Below are 24,548 nucleotides of genomic sequence, written 5' to 3' on the forward strand. Positions count from 1 at the left end.
AGCCTCCTCCTGCCACAGGGTCATCAAGGTCTACAAAGATGCCCAACTCGGTGATGGGGACGATTCATGCAAGTTAGTCAATGAAAGATCCAATATTTTAGAATATAGGCTTACACCGTTGATGCTTGAAATCCACCTTTGTGTGTGATGGAAGCCTGCACCTCTTTTTTTAGAAGCTTGCACATCTTTTATCTGCCTTGTCTCGGTTGTGTGTTGAGTAACTTGTATGGCTGCTGTATGTACTGGTTTCAAGTGAGACTGTAATGCTTTTGGCCTTGATGTGGCGGGGATGTGCAAAGCATGGTTGCACTTCTGCCATTTATGAAGGACTTCATGGGTTGGATATCAGTGGCTAAGTAATAAACCATATTGCCTATTTTTTGTAAACTAAATGAAACCTTATTTTAAGTTATTATACATTCTTTATTAAATAATGAGGTAAAACAAAAGAAGACCTCAATTTCATCTTTTTATTACAAAAACTGTCTAGCAGCAATAACATTAATAATCGAAAAGTGTTTGAGGGGTAGGGGCAGGACACACAACATATATTGTTTAATTACAACTTTATACAAGTTCCTTGAAGCGGGCAAACATGACTTTCCTGGCAGCGTCTCGGTAGGATTCGTGGGGCAATCTCTTATAAGGCTTAGTTTGCGGCCCTTGGCCTGCCCCTTCGCTCTGATCTTCTTCCTACAAAAAAATGCAGATTATATGTTTAGAAATTAAATAGTCAATTAATGCAGACAACAGGATGTTTATTATATTGCACTAATACTCCAGGGAAGAGGGCCAATAATAATGAAACAACAAAAGGTAAGTAAGGCACCAATGGCTAGAGTCAGAGGTGGGACATGAAATGTCAGTCTTAAATGAGATGGGAACTACAACTTGAGTATAAAGATGACAACCCTTAGGGTTTGCTTACACAATCAGCTGCAATGCTTCATACACACACACGCACTGGATGAAGCCTAATAGTCATGAACAGGAATCTGTACAACAGAGCCAAGCAAGGCTACATATCCACCAGCAAAGCTAACCTTTCTTATCTAGTCAACTTGCCCTTGTACTTTACACACAACCCAAAAGCCCTTATCTGTGTGTTCTTGAGAACACTATTGTCATCCCTCTAACTCTCCCAAATAAACATAGTGAACACTCTTTTACTCTTTGAGGATTGTATACAACCAGAACTAAGCTACCAAAAATCGCCTCACACTGAAAAACCTCCTGATTGGACCTCTTTGATCCTTTAATGACTTTTTCACATTTATTATCACTACTTCTCTACCACCACAGGACCAGACCTTCCTAACCAACACAGTCAGCTTCATTCCTGGGTTTCTACCAAAACAAATAGAAACACCACAGTTGAACTTGATGTCTTGGCTGAGTACAGTTGGCATGAAATGCCCACAGCACCACACTTAACACCTTCTTCCACTCCGAACCACTCGCTAAATACAATTGTACACCTCCCACCTCTGCAAGATTAATGAACTTCACCAGTCGATTAGGTTGTAGCCAGTACAACATAGATATTGGGTATTTCATTGCCAGATCATCCAACAATCTACAAATAACTTCTGAAACAAACTGTACTCCATTGTCCATCACAAGAATACCACCTTCTATAAAGATGTCTTCTAAAAAAAATACCTTTTTAACATTCTTTGCTAGCTCTAATATTTTAAATGATAAAAGAGGGTGGCCTAAATATGTTTGTCCTACATCCTGGCCCAGCATTTCCCAAAGCCTAACTGGGGCATCTAGTGGTGACAACTGTGACTCCTGGACCCTTCTCTTGTCACTGGCGGCACATGCTGCATAAATTTTCATCTATTTATCTGAGAATCTATCCCTGCTCATCAACATATCTAACTCTTCTTTTAGCTAAAGTGGACTTCCTTGTGAATCTAATTCTTTTTTTAGCTAAAGTGGACTTCCTTGTGAATACTTAACCTCCTCCATTATCTTGACAAATTCAGCAAGGTCTGGAGAACAGTTCCTTCTGGCCAGTCTTATACCAAAAATCTTTTTAACTCTATCAACTGTTCGTCTCCTTCCTAGATATTCTTCCGATTTGCAATCTTCAAGCCACTATTTCCTAACTGCCAAACAATTTCACTCATCACATAGTCTGCAGGAAGCCTTGACATTCAGCCACCACACAGTGGGACTCCATTACAGTATTCAATAGCATTAAGATCACACTATCTCCATTCATATTCACTGCTATACTCTCAACATATTTTTTTCATTAACTCCTACAACTGAAAACACGATGAGCAGTCCCTGTAATACAAAGCAGATTCCCACAAGTAATACCAACAATGGTGGATAAGCAAGCAACACTCCAGTGCATCTCTATAAATCGACAGTTAGGCCCTCACCTTTTCCATAGTTACAAACACCATGGCAACCGCCTTACCATGCACTATGTGAGATAATAAGGCAATTGGGCCCGTCTCACAAACATCTGATAACGTAATTTTAAGCCCAGTATAAAACCTTCCCAACAGAGGAGCTTTGCATGTCCCCTATTCATTTTCACCAAAGTGTCATAACAGTTATCCTCTTAATTAAAATATATCCCTTTCTTCATTTGTAGTTTCAGTAATCCTACTATGTCTGCAACATCTTAGAATGCGCTAATAGAAATGACTCGAGCTGACTGAGTGAGTAATGGCTTTGCATGCAACATAAAATAAGCAGACTTTAGTTTGTTAAACACTATAGCCCTTGTTACAAGTTTGAAGGAAATCACAATGCCTCAATTTTAATGGAAAACCTACAGGGCTGCACAAGTCATAGCACCTTCTGAGACAGATTCTATCCTGATGCTTTATTTTGTGTTTATACACTAGGTTCTGGAGAATGTTATCCTATGGGGTTGCACATCAGTGGACTCCATGAACTTTGAGAGTCACTAGGTCTATTACTAAAATTATTTCTTGGAGCCTTTAATGTTCCAGGCAAGGTGAGCAAAGTACCAGAAAAAAAGATTAAATGGAATAACCTTGCCTTACAATATTTTTGAGACTTTGTGTCAATCACTTTGAGTTGAAGACTGAACTACTAAGTGGGCTGAAGCATTAAAAAAGTTCCTGTGAAATGTAAAGTCAGGAACACTTGCTTGTTGCAACCTGGAACAGACAAGAACAAGCATTGGCATAGCCAATAGGTCTCGACTTTGGGACCGTATAAGTGTTTAGCCATGCAACAGTTGATGTTGTTGCACCAAGGATTTTATGCTGCATAACTAAATACTTCTAAGGTCCCAAAGGCGAGACCTATTGGCTATGCCAATGCTTGTCTTAATTTGTTTATGGTAAGCAATATCCGCAATAACCATTTTTTTTTTGCACTGCATCTGCCAGTAGCATTGGGAAAGCCAATAGGACTGAAGTAACAAAGGAAAAAGATGTGACTGATTGACTTTGCCAGTGCTTGTTTTACAAGTCCATGTAGTCCGAGTGACAGTGGAGACATGAAGCACTGAGGCGTTTTCCTTGCCGGGTCCTAGGTACATAGATATGAGCCACATTCCGCAGTTGTCTCGGGAGGAGCCGGGAGTGACGTGTGTAAGGAAGAGCACACGGTTGTCTGAGAAAGAGCAGGGCCTCACAGGGAGTGCTGAGGAACAGCACACTGTTGTCTGAGGAGGAGCCGGGCCTCATAGGGAGTGAGTGAGGAAGAGCAGCTTTGTGGCACCCAGGAGGAGTACAGGCGTCTCTAGCCAGCCATGCTTGTGTATGTACACCCCTTTTCCCAGCAACCTTTGTTATGATACAGCTGCTAGTTAAAACAATACTTCACATATGTAGGTTAGCTTAGGACATGTAATAGAGCAAACCACAGCTGTGGCCTTATCAAATATGGTATGTTAAACTAAATACTTTTTTTTATTTAGTAGCTATATTTATATAACACAGATCTAGCCACGTGGGCAATGGAGTGCTTTACAATTGTCAGGAAATAGAATGAATCATGTTTTAAATGAACTAACCCCATTTGAGAATACTCAGCAGTAAGGGAAAGTGATAGTGCAGATGGGGGAGACGGCAAATAGAGATATCCAGAGACGAGAGAACAAGAAGCGTTCAGGGAGTCTTACAGATACGTTTTAGAAGGAGGATTGTCATCACTCTCTGAATGAGTGTGGGAATTTTCTTCAGTCTTCCGATTAGCGGGGGGTAGAAGCTTGTTCTGGGAGCCAGAGCATAAGGTGATCATTTAGGCTATAGTTACGTTTTAAGTAAGTGGGTCTTCAATTTTCCTCAACAGGAGTTGGGATTCATTCAGCCTGAAATCTTCAGAGACTGTTTCAAGTTCTAGGTGCTAGACACTAGAAGGCTTGGTTCAGAGGAGGGTTCTCCTAAGTGAAGACCTTTTGTAGATTAAGCTTGCTATTGTGAATGAGATTCTGGCCTCTAGGGGGGGCAGTGGAGATCCTTCAGCGTGGGAGGTGATGTGATCTGCCTTCTAGGCTCGTCTGACAAAAAGAATGGCTGCATGTAGAGTGGCTCGGAAAAGAGGAAGTGCTTTTTGTTCAGACCCGTGATTAAAGTATAACTCCTTCTAAGGGTTGCAAAGGCAGTTGCTTGGGTTGTGGTTCTTAAGTTTTCGGGTGGAATGGACGACTTCAGTTTCTTTAGAAGATGGAGCTGGAATTTGTTGGTTTGGCTAGTTTAGAGGCATTTGTATCCATGCTAATGTTCTGATCCAGTGTGAAGTGCAGTAAAGTTTGCAGAATGAACTAACTGAGGTTTGTGTGAAATCCATATGATTAGGGTTTGCAAGCCAGGCTTGGATAGGAGGTTAGTTGGTGGGTGAGTGAGGGATTAAAGAAGGAGAAATGTAGTGTTACAAGGGTTCATTTTCAGGGGAAAAAGCATTTGTCTAGATTTTGAGGTATTCTAGAAGTATTTTTAGGGTTACCATGTCCGCACAGTTAAGTTAAGTCATGTACACTGGGGTATCATCAGCGTATTGGGGGAAACTATACTCCTGCCATATTCAGTATTCAACCTCTAGGGCTTTTATTTAGATACTGAGCAGAAGGTGGGGTGGGGGAGGGGGGTCGGATTGCCCCCTGAGGTGCCTTTGACTCAGTGGTGCTGAGATCTGAACTTGTCTACTTTTACAGTTTGAGATCCACAAACAATAAATGACTATGCATACCATACCCTTTCTGGTAGAGTGTGTGTCTGGCAGTGTACTGTGGTGTCAAGTGCTGATTTGTTCAGCAGTATCAGCAAGCGTGCATCTTTACCATCCAACAGGCCTAGGATGAATTTGGCAATGGCAAACTTTCTTAAATGTAAGTACCTTGAGAACACAGGGCAAGGTCATATGCTTTGATCTGGCAAATTTTCCTGCATAGAATGTACTTTGAGTAGGAGCAGTACTTTGCAAAATCTCAAACTGACAAAGATTGCCATGGTAGGCTGCATTTTGTCTACTGATATAACACCACCCTTAGTTTACAGTACAGTCAACAAAGGGTAGGGGTGTGTGTGTGTATGCATCCGTCCGTCTGTCCACTGCCTAAAATGATCAGAGAAATAAATGTAAGTTGGATGGCTCTCTCCATCAATCCTACCTTGAAGTGACCTCATGATCGATACGACTGTGTTGATGTTTTATACTGGGAATATCCCAATGGCAGAGTTTTATGTATCTTGATGCTATCGTATGACCCTTTGTGTGGTTCTTCCCAAACCATAAATTAAAAATGCATATCTTGCAACTCCAGGTCCACAGGACACCTGCGATTCGAGAGATGTCAGGCCCACAAGGGAAGCGGGGAAGCTCGCAAATAGCCTGCCCTGAGGACAAAGCTCAGCGAAGACAATAATGATTCTTTGCTCACACGTGATAGGTTTCCCAAAGAGATGCTTACACATCCACTCGTGTTCGTGCTGGTGGAGAGGAGGATTAGCAGGCAGAGTCGCTGAACTCGTGCTTTTGCACCTGACGTGTATTCCTAGAACTGGAGACCATAATATGTGAATAAACCTCACCCTAGGGGACGTGGCCTCGGGAGGACGAGCACGTGCTTTCAAGGAAAGCTAGTGAGTGCCTGGAACAATCGACAAGCAGAAGAGGCTTTAATACAGAAACAGCGCATTCATTCCAAAAGGGGCAGACCCGACGCACGGGACACACAGTACAGTTAAAGTTGTGAACTATGCGTTGGAGAAGAAACAAACGATTGGCAGACTGGTATTTGCTACCAACTCGTAGGATTCTTTCTTTGTTTCATAGCCAATATAGTAGTTGAACTAGATGCATCCTTCAGAGTTTACGTAATCTGCTTGTTCACAGTGTAAACCCTTTGTAACATTCAATGTTTTGATATCATTTACTGCGTATTTGAGCTTGTAAGTCACCCAGATGTCAAATTCAGTCCCCAAGAATGCTAAAATCTGTTAGTTATTTAATAAGAGTTCGATACCGAATGTTATGCCTCACCCAGAAGTTGCAAGCAGTGGCATAGTAAGAGCGCCTCTGCCCTAATACGAGCAATGATAACAACGGTGCCCTGGGTCATGAGTAAAAAAGCGATCTTCACTTTTCAAGCACTCGCACTCGTGCTTGTGGCGGCATCCACCTTGTGGGAGCGAACAGCGGCCATATGTTTGTAATTAACGTGGCCGTGTCGCTGCTCGCTCCCGCAAGGTGGATGCCGCCACAAGCACGAGTGCAGTGCTTGAAAGTGAAGACCGATGGCTAAAGGCCCTCTCCTAGAGCAACGCATGTGCGCAGCCTCGGCGAGACCTAAAAAACCAAGTCATCATGCTGAGATCAACCGTTAATCAAAGACCGCCACTCTGTTGGTTGACAGCTGCTGTACCCCAGACGATAACCAAGGAAGACCACTCCTGCCCTGGTGGCACTTCCTTGTATCAGTGCTACAACTGCAGGAACATGTTTAATGGTGTAAAGCTCTCACCAAGATTGTGCCTCACAGGTATCAAGCAAATGTAAGGGGTGGTGAATCCACCATAGTGCCTCACAACAGTGGCTATGCAAGGAGAACATGGCAGTGGTCAAGGCCAACAGCACTAAACACAAGCAAAATTGGAAGAAGAACTGTTTTTTGTGCAGGGAGGGAGTGCAGAATCAGAGCATTAGGCCAAATAATGATGCATGAGAAATGAGGGGAGGGGGTTGCACTTGAGCGGATATACGTTTTCAGTGGTCAGTCTGAAGATGGAAGTGATTGAACTGGCAGGCTTCACCGTTTCTTCTCTATGAACAAAGATGAAGCAGAACCACCTGTGTGGGAGTATTACAGGGCATTAAACATCTTGCTGTTCCTCTGGAACTTGTTTAAAGAGGACCCTAATAAAGACTGCATAGTGCCTTATTTTAAGGAACTATTTCCTGGTTCTAGGGCTCAATAACCCACCACTTATACAACTAAAGTCCTGTCAAATGTAGTTATTACCAGAGTTCAGGGTTTCTTAAAAGTCTCAGTGTTCAAGTCAATTGATGCCTCAACTGATTTATAGTCTATTAGAAATTGATCAAATGAAGTAATGGGTCTCAAACTACCAGTCAAAAGTTTCCAAGCGTGGGATCACCTACAGAACTGGGGCCACCCAGTGGACCTCAATGTTCACCAGTTCACCCAAGAAAATGCACTTTCATTTTTGGAAGAGATGGTTTACATCATCATCATCGTAAACTTTATTTCGGCCACCAAGGCCATAAAAGTAACACAAATTTTTACAAGACACACAATTATTTAACATACATCTAAATCAAATTGCAGTTGTACAGTAAATTGTACGAGGCTTCAAAAATTTACAAAGATATATTAGGGCTTGAGAATTAGTTACAATATTTCCTACGTTTTATCCACATGGCATTCAGAAACCGGGAGACTGCAAAAATAATTAGGGGATGGGTATCATATTTCAAGACTCTCAAGGCTTTTTCACATTCTCTAAATCCCAGGTTTCTACAAATAGGTTTTACCCAACGTTTTCTTTGCAGGTGGTACATTGGGCAAAAAAAGAAAACATGTTTTTCATCCTCTAATCTAAAGCCACAGGCAGGACAAGCAGTGATTTCATTACCATCCCACCTCGAAGTAAAGGACCTAAGTGGTAGACTACCTATTCTCAATTGAAAGTACAGCTTCCTAGCAACCGGCGGGGAGATCAAATCTAAAAATGCTTCACTCCTGTAGTTGTCTTTAATCTGTAGAAACTGGGCGGTCAACCTACCAGCACCAGGATTCGAATGCAGGCGCAGAAGATGCAAATGTCTGAATTGTTCAGCCAATTTGGCCTTAGAAACAACCAGACATGAGGCCTCCGGAGAGCCCCATAAATCAGGAAGGCCAATTTTTACACAAGTGTCCCTAACAAACTTTAGCCAAGAAATATTCTTGTTTTTAATTTGGGACCAAACCCCCTTGAATTCTTCTCGGTAGGGGCCCAACTCTGCATTGGACCAGAGTATCTTCCAATATATCATTGGCCGCAGTGCCACCACCTCTTCCATGGGCATCAACCCCAGATCTAACCTGATAGATACCAGCGGGGTGGTGGGGGGCAAACCAAGCAAATTCCTCATAAAGGAGTTTTCAGTCCTTATTAGGGTATAAATCTTGGAATTACCCCATAGTTCTGCTCCATAGATAGAGGCTGCTCTTACTTGAGTTTTGAAGATTTCTATTGCTGGTGCTACTGGCTTGGAAATAGATCCTCTGAAGAGTTTAGAAATTCCTCCTGTTGTTTGAGACAATTTTAATTTGGAGTCAGCGACTTGACCCCCCCATCCGAGGTCTTCCTGGAGTATGATCCCCAAATATCCAAATGTCTTTACCCGCTCAAGGGGAATACCATTCAGCGCTGGGTTTGGACGTGTATACTTGGGGGGGTTAAGGATCATAAATTTGGTTTTCGCTAAGTTAATCTGCAGGCCTCTTTCACCACAGAAATCCACAAAACCGTCTAGAATACGCTGGATACCAGTAGACGTTCGCGACAACAACAAAGTGTCGTCAGCGAACATCAAAGCTGGTACCCTACCCGTAGCTAGTCTTGGGATATCAGTGTCCTTGATGCCTTCCAGGTGTTTTATGAGCCCGTTAATGTATAAACAGAATAGCGTGGGTGCCAACACGCATCCTTGACGGACTCCTTGATTTACAGGGAAGCGTTCAGACAACTCTCCATATTTCCCGCATCTGACCTGAGCGAAGTTTTCTGTGTGGAGTCTTCTCAGGACATCCAAAAGATATGGGGGAACATTAAGTGCCTGAAGGACTCTCCACAGATTTTCTCGTGGCACCAGGTCAAATGCCGACCTCAGGTCAACAAAAATGAGGTAGAGGCTGCCACCCTCCAAGCTCACAGTCTTCCAGTAAAGGACCTGAAGTCGGAATATCTGGTCCACAGTTGAAACACCCTTTCTAAAACCCGCCTGCAAAGTGCTTAAGATGTTATTGTCTGCCTCCCACCTCTGCAACCTCTCCAAGAGGGAAGAAATCACCATATTCCTGTACTTCTACCCTTATCAGTGCATACTTTAGAGTTTAGACAGTAAATGTAAGCAGAAACACTAAAACAAGCTCTGCAGCTGCCCGATGACCCCTGACTGAGAAAGTACACAAAAACAAACAAGCTACATGAGGGAGGAGGGTGGGGGGACAAAGAACGGACAGTGGGAGGAGGGTGTTAAACAGAACATACCGTTGTAGGAAGGCAGATGGCGGTAAAGAGATGGACAGCGGAAGGAGGGTGGGAAACAGAATGGACAGCGGGAGGGCGTAGGGTTGTCAAAACCGAATGGACAACGGGAGGAGAGTGGAGGGTTGGCAAAACAGAACAGACAGTGGGCAGAGGGTGAAGGGTTGGCAAAATAGAACGGACAGCGGGAAGGTAAGAGAGATAACCTGCAGACTCACACACTTAATAAGTGTGCATCACAAAATTATTACAGGGGAGGTGGCAGGCACTCACCAGACAGACGCAACGAGCAGTTAAGGATAAATGAAATTACCTGGTCTGTTCCAGCTGGAATGGAGTGGGACGCTAGCAACAAGGACCGGAGGGCTAATAAATTAAGTTGGAGTTGGTGCGCCTGCGAATTGGGGAAAGTAGCACGTAACATATGAACTGTGCCAAATAATTAACAAGTTACGTGTGCTCCGAGGCAGGGGGTGGGGGATGAAGCGAGGAGCAAAGTCCCCAAGTGTAGTGATTTCGAATCATGACAAGAAAGCATTTGTTGCACCACTCTTCCTATTACCAGTGTCACTGATGGCTTGTTAGCTTTTCATTTTGCTGTAGACAGCTCTGGTCACATGAAGTCTGTCTGCGTCGCCCTGAGGTGCCATCTACGTGTACATTTTATAGTTTTCCTAAAAATCAGAACTGTGTAAGCGAAGTGCCCTGATAATGAAGCATAATGATAGCATTGGGAGGGAAATGTTTTCCTTCTAATTAAGCAGTTAAGGCACAACCGAGGTACTGGTGTTCAGTCACTGAGATGCAGCTTGGGGGCAAGTGATTGCTGAGTTCGAGCCCGCTGTACCTGTTGGCCCTGTCCTCTTTGTTACCTCGTTGTTCGGTTGAGAAGCACGGCTTACCTCAAACCTTTACACATCGGGTGCACTGCAGCCATAGGTGATGACACCCGTGGACCCATCTGCTTCAGGTGCAGGTGGCAAGCTATGTTACTCGAAGGCAGAACACAAGGCTATGAGAAAGGTAACCATCGTGAAGCCTACATTGCTCTGATCATCTGAAAACTTGAAGTGCGTTTCTTGACCACAAAGTGCGTGTATTAAGACTGCCCAAAAATCAACGTAATGTGATTCTGTATTTGTAAAGCTTTCCTGCGTGTACATATTGTGGACATAACCACGCAAAATACAGGCCACATCCATAAAAGGAGAAGCCACCATCCTCTATTATTTTGATAATATTAAATGTAAAATAAACATTTTACACAAGCAGTGCTCTCCCTCGTTTAGTGTCACACAAGTTATTAATAGAAGTGAGTGTATAGATGCTAATCACCAGACAGGGTGATGCCACATGGAGGTATGCTACGCCTAGAAGTCCCTGTCCTGGCTCCTCGAGCGGACGCGTGTTCCGAGGCGGGGGGCTGAAGCGAGGAGAGGCAGCCCGAGTGAAAACGACGAGCTACAGTGCACACCAACAGACTGGCTTTTTTGTCCAGCGTAGCTTGGTGTGAGAGCAGGTGTAAGTTAAGGGAACCGAGATGTCAGTCAATACGCACACACGCCCAGGCACGCACGCACACACACACTGATGCACACACACACAGATGCGCACACATACACAGGCACACACACACATAGGCCTGCACACATACACAGATGCACACACACACGCAGGCACGCACACACACACACAGATGCATTGACATACACAGGCAAACACACACAGGCATGCACACATACACAGATGCGCACACACACCCAGGCACGCACACACCAAACACACACACACACACATTCATATTTCCGTCTGCGAGGCTGCGAGAAACAGTCAATTCCAAACTCAACAAGTAGAAACCCTTAGTGCACAATTTTGCACCACCGCCGTGATTCCGTTTTGGATGTAAACTTCTTTTCGCACCACATCGGAATGTACACGGTCCTTGGGATACAGAAAAAGTGTCTATCAGAAAAAAAAGGGAAATTGCGCTTGTAATAAAAGAAACGACGAGCTACAGTGCACACCAACAGTCTGGCTTTTTTGTCCAGCGTAGCTTGGTGTGAGAGCAGGTGTAAGTTAAGGGAACCGAGATGTCAGTCAGCATTATGTGAAGTAATCTGTGTGTCAGAAAAACACAGAAAGCAGACTTTGGACAGTGCGTGTTATCACACATCCTGGCCTCTCTCCAGCCTGGCACTCCATAACTGCGCCTTTCCTGGTAAACAGACTGAACTGAACGATAGGTGCTAGCGTGAGATCCGATAAGGGAGACACGTGATCATTTTACAGCTGCCACCACTTCCCCAAAGCGGAAGGGAAACAAGACAAGCCCGGCAGACCGTGGCACGCGCGCTTGGCGGGGGCGCGCATTCCAGGCGGGGGAGAGGACCCTTTGAAGTGCGCTGCCAAACGGATTGCATGGCGGCACGATGCGCGTGATTGTGCGCGTGCTAGCCATGCAATCCGCTTTTTGGGAGCACTTTCAAAAGCCCCTTACAATAGTCTCGCTTTGCGATCGCTTACGTGATAGCAAGGCGAGACCTAAAAAATCATGTACACAGCACTGACTTACGGACGGCAGTTTGTAGCATACTTTGTTTGGTATAGGTTTTAGTGTTATAGTCACCAAAGTGGTCCCTTAAACAAATTCAAGACAAATCTGCAGAAAGACCCATTATTTAGTGCACATCACGCCCTATATGGACAGCATCAACATTCTAACATAAATACCATCCCCTTACATTCCCCACAAAAAGTGTATTCAATTGAGCAGTTATGAGGACTGGCTAGTATAGTGGTGTCCACTTCAGAAGAGTAGAGGATAGAAAGAAGAGTATGGTGGCTCGGACAGAGCAGTTTGGGCTATGGGTGGAGGATTGATGGGGAGGCCCTGGAGAGCGTGGTGATAATGAGTGAAAGCTATGGATCAGAGGAGGATAGGAAGGTGTGAGTGGGAAGGTGAGAGATGGAGGCAAACCAAGGAAAGAAGAGAGAAAAACATTAAGTAGGATGTTTAAGGTCTAACTCAGGTATGAGAGAAGCAGGCTCAAGTGGGTGAGTTGAGGATGGAAGCTAGTCCAAAGAGAAAGGACTGAGGGGATGAGGATGTAAGAGGAGTTTGGGAAAATCATAATGCTTTTACATAGTGAGTATTGAGGTGACAGAGTGTAGAAGGAGAGAAGGTAGGAGAAGAGGGCAGAGGAGGGGCAGAATCAGTATTAAGCATGGAAGTGGAAGATACGGTTGGAGACAGAGGAGACGCAAAATGGAAAAATGAGTTGAGAACCATTAGCAGCAAGTCACTTCTGTGGGTTGAGGCATGTCTGAGGGCCATTTCTTACATATAAAGACTCTGACCTAAAGAGACAAATGTGCAAAGGTAGCAGGAGGGGCCAGATGCACAAAGGTGAAAACTGGAGGTAAGGTAGCACCGAATCTCAGGTGGTGCTTGTGCCATACACGAATGTCGAGGGAGGTTCACTGGATGCCCCAAAGTGCAGTTACGGACAACCACACATGCGATATGGACAGAGAGGCAGGTAGGTGGATTAAAATACAGAAACTAGTATGCAGGCTACACCAATACATGGAAGCAGTGGCATCTGTTTTTAATATCAGTGAGCTACCTTGAATTATCCATGGGAAAAATAAATCAAAACTAATCTGAGTGATCATAAGATAACCACACATATGTTATATGTCTACTAAAGACATAAGTGTACAAGCAACCTTCAGATAGCTTCTCTCTAAAGACCTTAAGAACAAGTTACTTACCTTTGGTAACAATATATCTGTAAGAGACATAGATTAGTTATAGATTCCTTACCTTAGAATTATCCCCAGGCAACAGACTGGATCCAGAGAATTTTTCGTCAGCAGTACCCCTGCACGTTGAAAGGTGGCGTCAGTCGGCTCAGCGTTTGTCGTTGTGGTCGCCGGGATGATGTCATGGTAACTACTTAGATGCCGCCCTCGCGCGCTGATGTCAGTTCTTTTACACAACATTCCACGCCAGAAGCGCAGAGCTATGCAAGAAACTGACCACTGGTGCACAAAACTAGGGCACTAATAGGGATTCCCTGACCCTAGAAGTCAGTTTGCAGAACGGGGAGGATGGGTGGGGCAGTAAGGAATCTATAACTAATCAATGTCTCTTACAAATATATCATTACCAAAGGTAAGTAACTTGTTCATCTGAAAGAGACAATTAGTTATAGACTCCTTACCTTACACTAGATACCCCAGCAATACCAACCCCGGAGGTGGGTCTGCGAATCAAGTTCACACCAGAAAGTCCTTGAGAACAGAACGGCCAAATAAGCCATCTCTCCAGACTTGGTTGTCCAGGCAGTAGTGTTTTGGGAACATGTGCAGAGATGCCCACGTAGCTGCGTGATAAGATGTCATTAAGGGGAACTCCCCGTCCCAAAGCAGTGGTAGCTGCTGTCGCCCTGGTAGAATGGGCGCGCAAGTCCCACTGGAGGCTCCTTCTTTGCCAAATAGTAGCAAGCTTTGATACACAAAACGACCCGCCTGGTGATGGTCCGTTTGTGCACGGACCAACCTTTTTTGGCACCCACGTAGCCAATTAAGAACTGGTCATCCACCAAGAATTGCTTGGTGCGATCCAAATAAAAGGAAAGCAAACGTTTTGGATCCAGATGGTGGAGCCTCTCTTCCGCCTTAGAAGGATGCTGAGGCGGAAAGAAGGTGGGCAAAGTAATGGTCTGACCAATGTGGAAAGAAGTAACTACATTGGGAAGAAAGGAACGTCTGGTTCTGAGGACGACCTTGTCCGGATAAGCCAGAAAAGGAGGCTTCGAAGAAATAGCTTGTAGCTCACTAACCCTGCGAGCAGAGGTGACCAGAAAAGCAATCTTAAGAGTAAGAAGTCTGAGAGGACAGCTATGAAGCGGCTCAAAGGGAGCGCACATAAGGTAAGTAAGAACCAAGCTCAAGTCCCACTGAGGCATTACGAAGGGAACAAGAGGAAAAAGATGAGCAATGCCCCTAAGGAAGCGATTTACAACAGGAGACTTAAAAAGAGAAGGCTGATCAGGAAGCCTATGAAAGGCGGAAATGGATGAGAGATAGCCCTTAAGAGTGCCCAGAGCAGAGCCCTGCTGGGCCACAGAAAGAAGGAACAAGAGAACCTCAGAAAGAGGGGCAGAAAGGGGATCCACAGCCTTTGCTGTGCACCATGCCACAAATTTGTTCCATCTGAAGGTGTATACAGTCTTAGTGGAGGGACGCCTGCCTGCCAAGTAAAATTACAGACTTCAGGAGGAAGGTCAAAGACTGTCAACTGTTGCCGCTCAATCTCCACTCAAGGAGGTGGTGACTGGACATGTTCGGGTGGAGGACCGTCCCCTGCTGCTGCGACAGAAGATCCTCCCAGATCGGAGGATCGTTGGCCATGTGTAACACCTCGGGATACCAGACTCTTTGTGCCCAATCGGAAGCCACAAGGATGACTTGGGCCTGGTCGCGCTTGATCTTCTTCAGCACTCTGGGCAGAAGTGGGCTAGGCGGAAAGGCGTATAGAAGACCGCAACGCCACTCGCGATGAAAAGCGTTGCCTAGCGAGTGCTGCCTTGGAAATACCAATGCGCAGAATTGCTGACATTGCTCGTTCTCTTTGGTGGCGAATAGATCTAACCAAGGCTCTCCCCACTGCTGAACCAGCCCTTGCACCACCTCCGAGTAAAGATGCCATTTGTGATTCATCATGCACCTGCGCCTGAGTTTGTACGCCCTGGCGTTCAGTGAACCTGCCAGGTGTTGAACAACCAGGGATATGCCCTGATGTTCCAGCCATGTCCAGAGGCGGAGGGCCTCTTGACATAGGGTGCACAACCCCACCCCGCCCTGTTTGTTGCAGTACCAAATGGCGGTGTTGTCCATGAACACCTACTCTTTCACGGACAGAGGGAATGAATGCTTTAAATCCAAGACGAACCGCCAAGAGCTCCAGCAGGTTGATGTGAAGCTCGGACTCCGCCGGAGACCAGAGGCCCCTGATCTCCGCCTCTCCCATTTGGCCACCCCAAGAAGTGATGCATCCGTCACCACTGTGTACGCCGGTTGGGGAAGGGAGAGGGATCTGCCGTTGACCCAAACCTGGTCCGTTAGCCACCACTGCAACTGACGTGCAGTGCCCTCCGAGATCTGAACGCACTCGGACAGATTCTCCTGATGCTGTGCCCACTGGAACTTCAGGTCCTACTGCAGAGGCTGCATATGCCACCTGGCATGATCCACCAGCAGGATGCGGGAGGCCATGAGGCACAGCGGCCTCAGGGTCATTCTCACTGAACAACAATACAAAATAGACTGGGTCTACGAAGGTATCCTCAACATGTATCAGAATAAACTGTGGTATAGATACATATTTCTCTTGTATCTCACACGCCTCTCCTTTTTTAACTTGAGGTAGCCACCAACAGCTTTTCACCTTCAATTTATATAAAAAAGAAACTACAGAGTATTTTACTAATGGCAATCCCCCTTTGTTCATTCCCCCGCAAAAAGTGCAGGAGGACACTAATCAAGTCCCAACTCAACACTACCAAATCATTGAATCTTGAAAAGATGTTGAAAAAAAGTGTTTGAAGTGTCCCTAACTGGTGCCAGGCGACCGAGTGTGCCCTGAAGAAATCGCCTAAAAATTCCCTTGGCGATGAAACATGTTGGCACAACATAATGGTATGCATAATAAGCAACCTTTTTAATTTGAACTAGGTGCACACATAAAGAAGAATAAAGTTGGATTCGTGAAAAGTGCATCTTTTTTCAATTTTACTTTTCACTTGGGTCGCATCTTGGTATGTGATTGTTTCACCATTTAACACACCACAATTTGGGTGTAATTGTTTTGGACACTACACATATATTGTTTTTAAGCAAGATGACAACCAATGATGACAAAAGTGGGCATAACTGGTGAGTACCAACCAGCAGGCTCAATTGGCGGTGCGCACGTGAGGTGTCATCTTGTTTTCTCACATTTTTTTCCACATCTTTTCAAGATTCAATGATTTGGTAGTGTTGAGTTGGGACTTGATTAGTGTCCTCCTGCACTTTTTGCGGGGGAATGAACAAAGGGGGATTGCCATTAGTAAAATACTCTGTAGTTTCTTTTTTATATAAATTGAAGGTGAAAAGCTGTTGGTGACTACCTCAAGTAAAAAAAGGAGAGGCGTGTGAGATACAAGAGAAATAGGTATCTATACCACAGTTTATTCTGATACATGTTGAGGATACCTTCGTAGACCCAGTCTATTTTGTATTGTTATTTGTTGAGAGGAGGGCGACTTGTGGTCTTTTCCCTCTATAGCTCCTATTTGTTGTGCTCATTCTCACTGAAACCCGTGATAGAGGCTGAAAGACCGGAATCACAGCCCGAATATCCTGGACCCGCGGCTCGGGAGGATAAGCCCGAAACTGCGTCGTGTCCAGAACTGCTCCGAAGAAAAGGAGCTCCTGAGAGGGAATCAGGTGTGACTTCAGCACGTTTATAGTGAACCCCAGTAAATGCAGGAGGTCAGCAGAAGTCTGGAGGTGGCAGACGACTGCCTGGGGCGAGCCCGCCTTCAACAGCCAGTTGTCGAGATAGGGAAAGACTGGAACCTCTGATCTGCACAGATGAGCTGCGACCACCGCCATCACTATTATGAACACCCGAGGGGAGCTGGTAAGGCCAAAGGGGAGCACGGTAAACTGAGAATGATCGTGGCCTACAGTGAACCGCAGGTAACGCCGGTGGGCCGGCAGGACGGGGATGTGCAAATAAGCGTCCTGCAAGTCCAACGCTACCATCCAGTCTCCAGGGTCGAGGGCAGACAAGGCCTGAGCCAATGTCAACTTTTGAACTTATCCTTCCGGAGGAAGCGGTTGACGTCCCTGGGATCCAAGATAGGACGCAGGTCTCTGTCCTACTAGGGCACCAGAAAGTAGTGGTAATAACAACCACAATCTACTTCTGGCACAGGAACTTGCTCGATGACTCCCTTGTCCACGAGAGCCGCAACTTCTTGACTGAGAAGGGCCTAGTGAACCTCCAGCATGCGATGGAGTGTTGGTGGCATGGAGGGAGGGGCAGTCTAGAAGGGGAGGGAGTTTCCCTTCGGACTATCTGCAAAACTCAACTGTCTGACGTGATGGTGTGCCAGTGGGGGAGATGATGGCGAATCCTGCCACCCACTTGCAACCGATGGCCCTGAAAGGTCGGACTAGGAAGGCTTGGAGGCCGATGCAGAGGGGGCACTAGTGGACTGGCCTGCTCGCTGGCTCCCAGACCCACGGCGCTGGGTACCACGTCCCCGGACGTGCAGAAGTTGAGTAGCTTGCGCCGGCCAGTGGCCCTGGGTGGAACGTGGTGGGGCACCCCTTGCATAGCCGCGAAAGGGGCGATAGGTGGACTGAATGGGGCGAGAGGTGGCAGCAAGGCCCAAGGATCTGGCCGTAGCCAGAGAGTCCTTGAAGCGCTCAAGCGCATTGTTTGCCTTGTCGCCAAACAGGCGAAGGCCATCAAAGGGCATGTCCAAAAGGGTTGATTAGACATCCCCGGAAAAGCCAGTGTAGCGTCTGAAGGCTACTGATGTAGAAATCGTTCTACCTAGCAAGTCAGCAGTATCCAGCCCACACTCAATGGCGAACTTCTCTGCATCCCTACCCTCTGCAACCCCACGGGTGAGTACACTCCGGGCCTCCTCTGGGCACTGTGGCTGCACTTGCGCAACCGTGTTCCACACAGTGGGTGTAGATGCCCAAGAGACATGCAGTGTTCGCCGACCGCAGTCCTAAGCTGGTGGAAGAAAACATCTTCTTCCCAAGATGATCCAGCTTCTTGGATTCGCTATCTGGGGGAGCAGTAGGGAACACGCCCTTAGAGCTAGAGACTTGGCCCACCAAGCTCTCAGGGGTAGTATGTTGGGAGAGGAAAATGGGGTCGCCCTGGGCCGGGCGGTGGCGTCGGGCAATCATCCTACCGACAGGAGCCTCTGTGCTGGGCTTGGACCAAGTGCCCAGAAGGATGTCGCAGAGGGCCTCATTGAACGGCAGCAGGGGTTCCGAGGAGGCCGTTGCCAGTTGAAGCACCTCAGTCAGGAGGTTAATCCTGACTGCCATTGTAGGAAGCTCGAGGCCTAAGGCCTCAGCCGCCATACGCAACACCACAGCATAATAGGCTCCCTCCGCCGTGGCCACGGTAGGGGGAGAAAGCATACCAAGGTCTGGGGAGGTATCCAGACCACTGGCATCACCCAACTCCTCTCTCCAGTCCGGTTCTTCACTCAGGGCGAAAACGAGTGCCAGGCTATAACAGTGATACAAAAGTACCGGTCGGCGCCGCTCCGGGTCCGTGTTTGGCTAGAGGGGGAGGATGGGGTCGACGCTGGCTGGAGACCCAACGGGAGGCGGCGGAGGTGTCGTCAGTGGAATCAGTGCCGGGGGAGGTGTTGCAAGGTCAACCGGCGTCGATCTGGATCCCTTGGGGCCCTGCGGCGTCGAGGCCGGAGCCGCCGGCATTGAAGACCTAGAGCCCCCAGCTGAGTTTGCAGGGCCCGAAGGCAAGCTGGCTGAGTCGGGCTGCCCAAAGATGGAGTGGAAGGCCTGGTAAAAGGCACGAAGCTGGGCAGGGGACGCTCCAGCTCCCGGGAAGGGATCGAAGCTCGGACCCGCCCCAGCTGGCCTTCTGCATCCCGTCGGCCGATGGATGGGGAGAAGGCGAAGAGCAACGGTGCTTCTTCACCTTCTTCTTGTGCTTCGACTTAACCGAAGACGAAAACTTTGTTGAGGAGTGATGGTGGTGACTCCGCGACCGGTCCCGCGACATCCCTCTCAACTGGGCCCTCGAGCGGTGTGGAGCTGACTGACTGGCCTCCAGAAACTTTCGGGACCACTCCCGCAAAGACTTCGGGTTCATGGCCCGACAGTCAGAGCACGACTTTGGGTGGTGTTCGTGCTCCAGGCACCAAAGGCACAGGAGGTGTGGGTCCGTGACCGACATCAACTTGTGACAGGAGTCACAAGGTTTGAAGCCGGTCCGCCGATGTGACATCCCGGCGTGCACCAGGAGTCGAACGACTTGAAAAAAGATGTCGACAAAAGTCGAAAAACACTAGTCAAAAAATGACTAAGGGTACCGCTCACTCCGGATCTGCGCAGGCTGGTGTGGAAAAAAAAGAACTGACATCAGCGCACAAGGGCGGCGTCTAAGTAGATATCGCAACGTCATTCCCGCGATCACGACGCCAACGACAAACGCGGAGTTGACCAACGCCACCTACCGACGGGCAGGGGTACTGCTGTAGAAACAATTCTCCGGATCCAGTCTGACGCCTGGGGGTAATTCTAAGGTAAGGAATCTATAACTAATAGTCTCTTTCAGATGGAAACATGTGAGCCATACCTTCACTTGAGTGAAACACCGCAACCAGCGATTTGAATAGATTCTATGTTTGATGTACCCAATGTTCTGAAGTGCCTTAGAACTTGAAGAACAAGTTACTTACCTTCGGTAACAATGTATCTGTAAATTAGGCGGTAGTGAGAACTTACCTAGATTAGCACCTAACAGAAAATTGACTTGAATCAACCATGTTAGCACAAAAGTGGTTAGTTAGGAAGGATTAAGCCAACCTCCCATATTCTCAGTTGCAGTAGTAGAAGTGATGTCTGAGGATCAGAATTAATTGCCTTCTAGCAGATAAAAAAATAAATTGTTTGAGATAGAGAACCTGGTAAAATCCATGGAACTCGGGGTCCAGCTAGTTCTGTCACTTATTGGGCAAATAGCTCCAATAAAATGCTGTTGTCACTTTTTGCTTGATTTGCCCTCACTCTGTTAGACTATATCGAGCAAATTAAACCAGACTATGATGGACTTGAAGCAAGAGCTATAGGCCATCTGGAGGCTCAAAGCCAAAAAGTACAGGCTCCTCTAGAGCCACAGTATTGTGGTGAATAATCGGGCCTGAGGTAAAGCAAGAAAGGAAAGTCCTCCTCCACCCAGCATCAACCTATGAGTCAAGAAAAGACCACAATAAAGATCAACAGTTGTCCTGGAATCAGCACCATATCGAAGGCTGCCTTCAAGAAGGAATCTGTGATATGGGTAGACAGAGGGCCTGCCACTAGCCAATCTGTCAAGTACCATAGGCTGATTTCTTTAACATGATATGGAGCTGTAAAGACACTATCAAATACTGGTCAAACATATACTGAGCAGTGGGCTGTATGCTAATGTTGTGTCCCATAGAAGGGGAGGGGACTAACACAGTAGGGCTCCGCTGAGTAGTAGCCATCGGCTATATAGGGGCAAAAAGCGACATCTAGAAATATTGGATAGGGTCTGCCCCGCAGAACATTGAGGAATGTACCCGGGTATGTACATGAGACCAACAGCAGAAAAAAACTGTTTAAAAAAGCACTCAATTGCCTGCACAAGTACCATAAAATATGGGATCCCTGGTGGGACCACAAGGACTGAATTACACTGATTGAGTAGGAAGTGAGGATGTTAAGGTGATGTGAACCAAAGGCTTATTTATCAGTTATCTTTATTTTTCTTATGTCTGAGCTGTGATGGAACAGGTTTATGCTGATGTTGTGTAAAAACAAAGAGTTAGGAGAAAAAAAAAAAGGAGTCTGCTGAAAGGGTGGTGATCCAAAATGGAGAAGGACAATAGTCTCATGCATTTAACATGTTTTTGTAAACAGGGGAAAATGTGCGTAGATGGGGGTAGGGTTGGAAATGATTGCTCGAATCCTCTAAAAGTGCCAATAATACAGTTATATGTTGATGACAGCATGAGTAAAACAAAAACTATTTACTGTCTGGCAAGGCTTACATGTTGTCAATTGCCATGTCATTTTGTCATTAGCCATTCGAGCTTGTTGAAACTATTGATCTGTGAAGTCTTGAAATCCAGGAGACAGCCTGTCTAGTTCTGTACAAGGTGAGCCTCATATTCAATCAGACAGCATAGCGATTGGTCTAGGCAGCATTACTGAAAGTGTATACCTTTACTAAACCCATCTTGCACTGACGGAGCACCTTAAATGAATGAAGTGAATAGTGTTTTTCCTTCATGGGGGAATTGGTGACAATACTTTACTGAGCTAGCTTGAGGTTGAAGACTTTTGACTACCTGTAAAGGGCTAAGTAGGTGCCGGAGCATCTGGCAGTCATGAAGTTAATTAACCAATGTCTGATCCATGAAGAAATGGAAGAAAATCACCTTTGGGACATGTCTTTTTTCTGCAGCTTCTTTCCATTTATCAGACACCTCCAGATCTGGATAAAGTAGAAACTTAAACAAGTTGACTGAAGCAAATTTGAAGGACCATGACAGGGTCTCAACTGGGTCTGCAAGAGCCAGCAAAGAAACCAAAGACACAGACGTAACATGACAAAATTAAACTATATTATAGGAGACTTCACAGCATGAGGACCAAGGTAGGTGTTGGATCAAGGCATGGGTTGCACATTACAAGAAAGTCTGCGCCATTGTGAAACCATGCATGCATAAAGTTAATAAGGACAACATCCAATATGCTATTCAATACCCTGTGTATGTAGAATAACTGTCTTACAAAAGCAGTGGGCTCCCAAGCTTTGGAAATCCATTGATCTACCCATGTCATACGTGCCAACACACCTGTCTCAGCAGGGTAACTCCCGATTTTTTAAACCACATGCAGCTTTATTTTTGCTGTCTCCTCCCTAAAATTGACTCCAAATCAATGCAAGTAAAATAAATTCCTCAGATTTTCTTTTTTTAAATGTTCCTTTTTCTTGCTTACAAATGTTAGCATTTTGCTGTATATGGTATTTTACTTCCCTGTGCTCAAGGAGAGAGTAGGCCTGTCTGGAAATGTGTGCGTACTGAAAGAAATGTGTACTGGATGTACCTATGATTCAAGTACAATTGTCAATACTTAATAATACTTAGTGTGTTTAATAGACAGGACAACTGTACTTTCCTGATAACTTGCATTGGTGTAAAATGCATTTGGAAAAAACCAAAACTAATAACGAGTCTGACAAAATAAATCAGGCATCCTCCGCTTACTTTGGGAGTGTTGGAATGTTGGGATCCAGTGAAATATGGAGGTCATCTCCCGTGACATGCCATCAATTAAGCACTACATTTACAGCTTTAGGCATGTAATTTACAAATCATCGACATCATGTGTTTAAGTCTAATTAGTTTAACTGAAACCAACAACCCCTCCTTTAAACTTAAATGCATTAAAGTGCTTGGTGTACGGCTCCCCTGGCTAGGTTTAACGGCTCCCCAGGGAGCCATGGCGCACAGTTTGGGAACCACTGCTCCAGTGGAATGAGCACGCAGCCCCACTGGAGGTTCCTTTTTAGCCAGTGTAACAAATCTTGATACAAAGGACTGTCGAGAAATTGTACGCTTCTGCACAGGCCGACCTTTTTTGACACCCACATAGCCAACAAAGAGTTGATCGGCCACCTGGAACTCCTTTGAGCGGTCAAGTTAGAAAGACAACTCACATTTTGGGTCCAGACAGTGGAGATTCTCCTCCTCCTTGGAAGGGTGTGGAGGCGGGAAAAAGGTGGGCAGAGTACTAGTCTGCCTGATGTGAAAGGGAGTAACTACTTTAGGCAAGAATGAGGTTCTCGTTCAGAGCACCACCAAGTCTGGATGTACTGAAAGGAAAGGATGCTTAGAAGAAAGGGCCTGAAGTTCACTTACTCTGTGAGCAGAGGTGATGGCAACAAGAAAGGGTGTCTTCAGAGTAAGAAGCCTGAGAGGACAGTTGTAATGAGGCTCGAAGAGAGCGCACATAACATAAGTCAAGACAAGGTTCAAGTCCCACTGAGGTATTATGAAAGATGGAGGAAAGAGGTGAATAATGCCTTTAAAGAAGCCACTGACAATAGGAGACTTAAACAAAGCGGGCTGATCTGGCAGCCGAAGAAGAGCAGAAATGGCTGCCAGGTTGCCTTTAAGAGTGCCCAGAGCAGAGCCCTGTTGGGCCAAAGAAAGAAGGAATAAAAGAACCTCTGAAAGAGTGGCAGAAAGGGGATCCACAGTCTTTGCTGTGCACCATGCTACAAACTTATTCAATCGACAGGCGTATACTGTCTTAGTGGTGGGATGTCTGGCTGCCAAGATGATGTGGCAGACTTCAGGAGGAAGGTCAAAAGCTGTCAACTGTCGCCGCTCAATCTCCACGCAAGGAGGTGGAGGCTGGACAGGTTCGGGTGGAGGGCCGTCCCCTGCTGCTGTGATAGAAGATCCTCCCGAAGGGGCAACTGATCGGAGGATCGATGGCCATGGTCAGGGGCTCAGGTACCAGACTCTTTGTGCCCAATCTGAAGCCACAAGAATGACTTGGGCCCGGTTGCGCTCGATCTTCTTCAGCACTCTGGGCAGAAGTGGTATAGGCGGAAAGGCGTATAGAAGACCGCAGACGAAAAGCGTCGTCGAGCGAGTGCTGCCTAGGAAATTCCAACGCGCCGAACTGCTGACAGTGTGCATTATCTTCAGTGGCGAACAGATGTAACCAAGGCTCTCCCCACTGCTGAAAGAGACCTTGCACAACCTCCGAGTGAAGACGCCATTCGTGATCCATCATGCACTGGCGCCTGAGTTTGTCCGCCCAGGCGTTCAGGAAACCTGCCAGGTGTTGAATCACCAGGGACATGCCCAGATGTTCCAGCAATATCCAGAGGCGGGGATCCTCTTGAAATACGGTCCACGACCCCAACCCGCCCTGTTTGTTGCAATACCACATGGCGCTGGTGTTGTCCGTGAACACCTGCACTACTCTTCCTTTGACAGAAGGAATGCTTTC

The 24,548-nt window shown here is 46.3% G+C and overlaps 1 protein-coding gene across 5 annotated transcripts in view; it reads right to left on the reverse strand.

Annotated features, from left to right (window-relative positions):
- Window positions 1-456: 456 nt before the first annotated feature.
- LOC146797866 (RNA-binding protein 6-like) overlaps window positions 457-24,548 on the reverse strand; it is a 1,129,330-nt gene continuing 1,105,238 nt past the window's right edge. For all 5 annotated transcript variants that reach the window (XM_085625068.1, XM_085625070.1, XM_085625069.1 and 2 more), the window contains one exon: window positions 457-693. In XM_085625068.1, the coding sequence (XP_085481194.1) occupies window positions 568-693 (126 nt within the window). In that variant the 3' untranslated portion in view covers window positions 457-567. The remainder of the gene's footprint in view (window positions 694-24,548) is intronic.

This window comes from Triturus cristatus, chromosome 9 (genome assembly GCF_964204655.1).
Source record: "Triturus cristatus chromosome 9, aTriCri1.1, whole genome shotgun sequence".
Lineage (NCBI taxonomy): Eukaryota > Metazoa > Chordata > Amphibia > Caudata > Salamandridae > Triturus > Triturus cristatus.